General features: G+C 45.0%; 1 protein-coding gene across 1 annotated transcript; it reads left to right on the forward strand.

Annotated features, from left to right (window-relative positions):
- The first annotated feature begins 2,657 nt into the window (after positions 1-2,657).
- On the forward strand, positions 2,658-4,115 carry LOC141176415 (tripartite motif-containing protein 14-like). The gene has a single exon (XM_073660399.1). The coding sequence runs from the start codon at positions 2,658-2,660 to the stop codon at positions 4,113-4,115; it is 1,458 nt and encodes a 485-aa protein (XP_073516500.1).
- The last annotated feature ends 4,071 nt before the right edge of the window (positions 4,116-8,186 follow it).

The raw sequence follows: 8,186 nt of genomic DNA on the forward strand, positions 1-8,186 counted from the left end.
TGGCATTGCGTCTGCTCTAGTTTTGAATCCAAGGCTTGTAAGAAAAGGTTTCCACAATAGGATCCATTTTCCTAAACCCACAGAAGAACATGGAAGGAAGGGTGAAGGGTTTTCCTGATTTTGGATCCACAATATGGATCCACAATAGGATCCATTTACCTAAACCCACAGAAGAACATGGAAGGAAGGGTGAAGGGTTTTCCTGATTTTGGCATTGCATCTGCTCTAGTTTTGAATCCGAGGCTTGTAAGAGAAGGTTTCCACAATAGGATCCATTTTCCTAAACCCACAGAAGAACAAGAACATGGAAGGAAGGGTGAAGGGTTTTCCTGATTTTGGATCCACAATATGGATCCACAATAGGATCCATTTTCTTAAACCCACAGAAGAACAAGAACATGGAAGGAAGGGTGAAGGGTCTTCCTGATTTTGGATCCACAATATGGATCCACAATAGGATCCATTTACCTAAACCCACAGAAGAACATGGAAGGAAGGGTGAAGGGTTTTCCTGATTTTGGCATTGCATCTGCTCTAGTTTTGAATCCGAGGCTTGTAAGAAAAGGTTTCCACAATAGGATCCATTTTCCTAAACCCACAGAAGAACAAGAACATGGAAGAAAGGGTGAAGGGTTTTCCTGATTTTGGCATTGCATCTGCTCTAGTTTTGAATCCGAGGCTTGTAAGAAAAGGTTTCCACAATAGGATCCATTTTCCTAAACCCACAGAAGAACAAGAACATGGAAGGAAGGGTGAAGGGTTTTCCTGATTTTGGATCCACAATATGGATCCACAATAGGATCCATTTTCCTAAACCCACAGAAGAACAAGAACATGGAAGGAAGGGTGAAGGGTTTTCCTGATTTTGGCATTGCGTCTGCTCTAGTTTTGAATCCAAGGCTTGTAAGAAAAGGTTTCCACAATAGGATCCATTTTCCTAAACCCACAGAAGAACATGGAAGGAAGGGTGAAGGGTTTTCCTGATTTTGGATCCACAATATGGATCCACAATAGGATCCATTTACCTAAACCCACAGAAGAACATGGAAGGAAGGGTGAAGGGTTTTCCTGATTTTGGCATTGCATCTGCTCTAGCTTTGAATCCAAGGCTTGTAAGAGAAGGTTTCCACAATAGGATCCATTTTCCTAAACCCACAGAAGAACAAGAACATGGAAGGAAGGGTGAAGGGTTTTCCTGATTTTGGCATTGCATCTGCTCTAGCTTTGAATCCAAGGCTTGTAAGAGAAGGTTTCCACAATAGGATCCATTTTCCTAAACCCACAGAAGAACAAGAACATAGAAGGAAGGGTGAAGGGTTTTCCTGATTTTGGATCCACAATATGGATCCACAATACGATCCATTTTCTTAAACCCACAGAAGAGCAAGAACATGGAAGGAAGGGTGAAGGGTCTTCCTGATTTTGGATCCACAATATGGATCCACAATAGGATCCATTTACCTAAACCCACAGAAGAACATGGAAGGAAGGGTGAAGGGTTTTCCTGATTTTGGCATTGCATCTGCTCTAGTTTTGAATCCGAGGCTTGTAAGAAAAGGTTTCCACAATAGGATCCATTTTCCTAAACCCACAGAAGAACAAGAACATGGAAGGAAGGGTGAAGGGTTTTCCTGATTTTGGATCCACAATATGGATCCACAATAGGATCCATTTTCCTAAACCCACAGAAGAACAAGAACATGGAAGGAAGGGTGAAGGGTTTTCCTGATTTTGGCATTGCGTCTGCTCTAGTTTTGAATCCAAGGCTTGTAAGAAAAGGTTTCCACAATAGGATCCATTTTCCTAAACCCACAGAAGAACATGGAAGGAAGGGTGAAGGGTTTTCCTGATTTTGGATCCACAATATGGATCCACAATAGGATCCATTTACCTAAACCCACAGAAGAACATGGAAGGAAGGGTGAAGGGTTTTCCTGATTTTGGCATTGCATCTGCTCTAGCTTTGAATCCAAGGCTTGTAAGACAAGGTTTCCACAATGGGATCCATTTTCCTAAACCCACAGAAGAACAAGAACATGGAAGGAAGGGTGAAGGGTTTTCCTGATTTTGGATCCACAATACGATCCATTTTCTTAAACCCACAGAAGAACAAGAACATGGAAGGAAGGGTGAAGGGTTTTCCTGATTTTGGCCTTGCATCTGCTCTAGTTTTGAATCCAAGGCTTGTAAGAGAAGGTTTCTACAATAGGATCCATTTTCCTAAACCCACAGAAGAACAAGTTTGGAAGGGAAAACTTGTAGTGCAAAGCATGATCTGTGTAGGCTTCCAGCTTCTGCTGTTGGATCAAGAGCTGAACCAGACCTCAAAATTATCAACCAGTTAAGATTTTTTTGTGTCAGTTGCTGTATGTAGGGCATACCGAAATACACGTTATGTGGATATTATCTGCAGTCATCTACTATATTGGCCATCAAAGATCATTACATAACGAGGGCAATAAATGTCTCGTCTTCTAGAATATGTTTTCTTCCTTGTCTTCAGTTATGTTTGCTTGTTTTTAGAAAGTTTTCGCTCCGGGGCATATCAAAGTAGAGCGTTGACAGCATGCAAATTTTCCCTACATACTTTCACCTCCCCTTAGGTACAAAAAGAGATAAAACAAGAAGCACTTGTTCAGTTGAGACAACTTGACACCATGGATATGTCCATCATGGAGCCTATCTACTCTAACTTTCTGCTGAAAAATGGAGACTCTCAAAGCTCAAGTTGTGCCGGTAACATTTACGTTGATGGCAAAAATCTAAAATCAAGAATTGGAGAATATGAGTCAATTGCGTGGCATAAAAAGGAAGATACAGAAGTCTCCTGCACATACTGTGTCCACCAGCCTGTCCCGGCAGTAAAGTCGTGTACGTTGTGTGAAGCTTCTCTTTGCCGAATACACCTGAAGGTGCACAGCAAGTCGAAGGAACATGTTTTCACGGCTCCCACGAAAACCTTTGAGAAAGCCGAAGATGTTAAATGTGCCATACATGACGAAGTTCTGAAATACTACTGCTTTGAAGATGCCTCATGTATCTGTGTCTCATGTTGCCTCGCTGGGATACACAAGAATCACCAAATTGAGCCGTTAACTGAAACTTGTGCGAGGAAGAAAAATGACTTAAAAAATGTTCTGGAAAAATTACTCATACAGCAAATAGAGACTGACGCGAGAGTCCAGACATTGGAAAGTCAGAAGACAACCATAAAAGAAAAAGCCTTCAAGCTGTCAGCCAAAGTCAGTGACCTGTTCATCGATCTTCGGTACCAGATGGACAACCTGGAGTTGAGCATCCTCAATGAGATTGCCAAGAAGGAGAGCGATGTCTCAGAGCCCATCTCCCTTCTCCTCGAAAAGTTGGAACAGCAGAAGGACGATCTTTCCAAAAACATAAAGTTACTTGAGGAACTGTGTAACTTATCCAACCCAATCACCATCTTACAGAAGTCGAAAGAAAACCACGCTGACTTATTTTATCCAAAAACCAGGCCAAGCCTGCTCTGTGATCCTGAAGATCTGGATGAAGGTCTTATCTTGGTGACTCTGCAAAGATCCTTAGATGACATCATGGCTCGCATGAAGGCATGGCATTGGGCGTCGGATGTGACAATGGATGTCAACACAGCCGCCAATGATGTATATGTATCCGGGGACAAAAAAACTGCGTCCTGGTCGAAAATCAACCAACGTCGACAGAAGACTCCAGAGAGGTTTAAGACTTACCAGGTTATGAGCACCCAGAGTTTTTCTTCAGGGCGACATTATTGGGAAGTCGAGACTAGCAATTCGGGAAAATGGATCATGGGAGTGGGTTATCCCAGTATGGACAGAAAAGGAGAATTGTCCTTCGTTGGAAATAATCATAAATCCTGGGGACTGGGGTATATAGACAAAAAGCTAAAACTGATGCATGACCGAACGGACCGGCATCTCTCCAGTCTGTTACCCTGCAGAAGGATTGGGGTATATCTGGACTACGAGGCCGGGCAGGTATCTTTCTATGAGGTATCAGAGGGCATAAGACACATCCACACCTTCATCACCACCTTCACGGAGCCCATTCATGCTGTGTTCTGGGTCTGGTACGGGTGGCTGAGGGTCACCAGTTAGGGTCGCTAGTGCCTGGATTATTGCTATTTGTCAATACATTTTGGTCAAAGCCAAAGTGGCGCGTTTATTGTGACTAGCGACAATGGAGAATTGCCTTATGCCCGTGTTCGGAGTCGACGAGCTGAAATGTGGCCGTCCGATGCCAATGTCAGCCAAGGCTCAACTGAGGTGGCACATCTCGTCTCATCAATTTATATGGTTGGCGCGTATAGGATGTTATAGAGTATATTGTAATTTACTACCCTTATAGGATAAAAGTAGACAATTATCTATCATCTATCTATGTATCTATCTATTGTCGATCTATCTAAATCTCTTTCTCATACCTATGTCATTCCTCTTTTCTATTTGCCCACCTTTAACATCAACTCTGGGGTCCACTGTTCTTCTATCTGCAAATATTACATTATTCACAAATGTATATAATAGTACACTGAGTAGTTTGTTTAATGAATGATGAGATGTTGCAATTGTCTGTACATAGAGAATTAAGTGCACTGTAGGTACCTCTGCTCATACAGGGGGGGCCCACCGGAGGATTCTCCTGCTTCCCGGTTGGCCAGTCCAAGTCTGTTAACAATCAGTTCTTCTGATTATTTACATATCTTTTATTATTCTCATATATTCATATTATTTATATATAACGGTATATTAAGATTTCTATGGCGGCTGTAGGGTGGACACTCTCTGGGGTTATTAGTAATTGGCGGCTGCAGGGTGGACACTCTCTGGGGTTATTAGTAATAATCACTATTAGGGGAAAGTTATATAACTTTGTGCATAGACATCGGTGGTTTATCATGTTACAGTAAGTTTGGTTATTGTCTATTTAAGTTTGTGAACCCCTTTTTTTTCTTATAAATGACCTGACAATCTGTGATCTATTATATATACAGAACTTTCCGTTCTGTCATTCGAATGTTCTAGAAAGAATTGTTCATTAATAAAACTTGTTTTCTTCGATACTTGTGATTGACTTTATTATAACTCTGTTCCATATTCTTCTATCTAGACCTATTTAATAAGCCTTGTAAGGGTCCCGTGTGTCAGACCCTCAGCGATATGATCCTGAGGATAGATAGGTCATTAATAATAATAAAGAAGAAAATTAAAACAAATTATAATAATCATGAAAACAACTCGGGGATAGCAAAATTACTCTGCTCATTTTTCATGGGGTGGGAAAAGTTAAAGGGGTTCTCCAGAAATAGGTAGTCAATATCTGATCAGTGAGGCAAACACTCGAGGGACCCCTCATAAACTAACAGAAATGACCATGGCGTACCAGCAAAGTTGGCCTCCATTGTTTGCACAGCACTGTACCTTTATTAGTGACTGTGCCTGGTACTGTCCCATTTAGCTAAAGCATAGGTCTGTGCCAGGTAAGCAATGAAGGGTCCCTACAACCAGCTGATCGCGGGGTGTGGAGAGTTAGACCCTCTAACGATCTGATTGATGAGCTAAGTCACTTTAGTAGTCTTCCTTCAGGTGGTTTTCCAGGATAAAATCAACCTTCAGAACCTCCATGATCATCGGGATGTAGGGAGGGAAGCACTTGCAGGAGCACCGCACCCCCTTCACAGCAGAACCTTGGACGCCTACCCACCGATCCAAGCGTGACTGCACAGAGAACTTCGGGTAGATCATCAATGTAATGTCTTGGAAAACTCCTTTATACAAGTTTTCTCATCTGTCCCCGCTCCAGGGCTGTGCTTTACTTCCTTCTCCAGTGGCCGGACTGATCATTTGGCAATTCTGACAAATGCCCGTTGGGCCAATCTGGGCATTGGCTGCATTGATTATGACACTATCAACAGTATTAGCATTTTTAGAAGTCTGAAACTGTTAATAGCTGTGGTGGAGCCCATAGCCATTTTCTCCCTGCTCTGTGGCCCGCTGGAGGCCCGTGCCACGCAGGGGATATCCTGCAGTGCGCTGGTTTCGGTGGTGTAATGCAGTGACATCATCGTGCCACTAGAGCCAGCCCACTGCAAGACCAGATAGAAGAGGAAACGGAGCCTATGGTGTATGGGCACTAGAATTATCATTAGGCGAGTATCATTTTTAATTGCAACAGGGAGTTGGATGGTGGAGTATGACACTGTATGGGGGCTGTGGGAGCATCATACTGTGTGGGGGCCTCAGGTGGACATCCTACTGTATGGTGCTGAGGGGACATCATGCTGCATGGAGGGCAGTGGGAGACATCATACTGTGTGAGCAGCTGTGGTTACCATCATACTGTATAGTGGGCTGTGGTGGACATTATACTGTGTGGGGGCTGCTAGAACATCATACGGTGTGGAGGGCTGTGGTGATCATAATGTGTGGGAGGCTGTAGGGGACATCATACTGTGTGGGGGGCTGTAGGGGACATCATACTATGTGGGAGGCTGTAGGGGACATCATACTGTGTGGGGGGCTGTAGGGGACATCATACTGTGTGGGGGGCTGTAGGGGACATCATATTATGTGGGAGGCTGTAGGGGACATCATACTGTGTGGGGGGCTGTAGGGGACATCATACTGTGTGGGGGGCTGTAGGGGACATCATACTATGTGGGAGGCTGTAGGGGACATCATACTGTGTGGGGGGCTGTAGGGGACATCATACTGTGGGGGGCTGTAGGGGACATTATACTGTGTGGGGGGCTGTAGGGGACATTATACTGTGTGGGGGCTGCTAGAACATCATACGGTGTGGAGGGCTGTGGTGATCATAATGTGTGGGAGGCTGTAGGGGACATCATACTGTGTGGGGGGCTGTAGGGGACATCATACTATGTGGGAGGCTGTAGGGGACATCATACTGTGTGGGGGGCTGTAGGGGACATCATACTTTGTGGGGGGCTGTAGGGGACATCATACTATGTGGCAGGCTGTAGGGGACATCATACTGTGTGGGGGGCTGTAGGGGACATCATACTGTGTGGGGGGCTGTAGGGGACATCATACTGTGTGGGGGGCTGTAGGGGACATTATACTGTGTGGGGGCTGCTAGAACATCATACGGTGTGGAGGGCTGTGGTGATCATAATGTGTGGGAGGCTGTAGGGGACATCATACTGTGTGGGGGGCTGTAGGGGACATCATACTATGTGGGAGGCTGTAGGGGACATCATACTGTGTGGGAGTGCTGTGGTGGACATCATACTGTATGTGTGGCTGTCATAATATTGTATGGGGGGGGCTGTTGGGGCTATCATACTGTTTGGGGGGGGCTGAAGTGGACATTATAATGTGTGAAGAGCTGTGGTCACCATAATACAATATACAGTAGGGGCTGTGGTGGATATCATATTTTGTATGGGTGGTTGTGGGGGACAGTATACTGTGTAGGGAGCTGATGGGACAAAAAATTGTGAGGAGATGCGGGGGACATCATACTGTATGGGGGTGCTGTGGTGGACATCATAATATATGAAAGACTGTGGTGGACATAATACCGTACGGGGGCTTTGGTAACCATAATATGTGGGGGGCTATGGTGAACATCATTCTGTATAGAGGGGCTATGGTGGACATCATATTGTGTGGGGGACTGTGATGGACATCATACTCTATGGTGGGGGGGACTGTGGGGAATATCATACTGCATGGGCGGCTGTGGTGACCTCCATACTCTGTGGGGAGCTGTGGTGACCATCATACTGTGTAGGGGGCTGATGGGACAACAAACTGTTTGAGGAGCTGCGGGGGACATCATACTGTGTGGTGGACATCATACTGTGGGAAAGGTAGTGGGGGACATCATAATGTGTGTGAAGCTGTGGTGGTCATCATACTGTGTGGGCGCTGTGGAGAACATAATACTGTATGAGGGACGGTGGCGGTCATATTGTGTGGGGGCTGTGGAGGACATAATACTGTATGAGGGACTGTGGTGGACATCATACTGTGTGGGGGCTGTGGAGGACATAATACTGTATGAGGGACTGTGGTGGACATCATACTGTGTGGGGGAGCTGTGAGGACATCATACTGTGTGGGGGAGCTGTGAGGACATCATACTGTGTGGGGGATGTGGTGGACATTTCACTGTGTGAGATGCTGTGGGGGACGTTATACTGT

This window comes from Phyllobates terribilis, unplaced genomic scaffold (assembly GCF_046119375.1).
Source record: "Phyllobates terribilis strain yellow unplaced genomic scaffold, ASM4611937v1 Scaffold_25__1_contigs__length_18738178, whole genome shotgun sequence".
NCBI classification, from domain to species: domain Eukaryota; kingdom Metazoa; phylum Chordata; class Amphibia; order Anura; family Dendrobatidae; genus Phyllobates; species Phyllobates terribilis.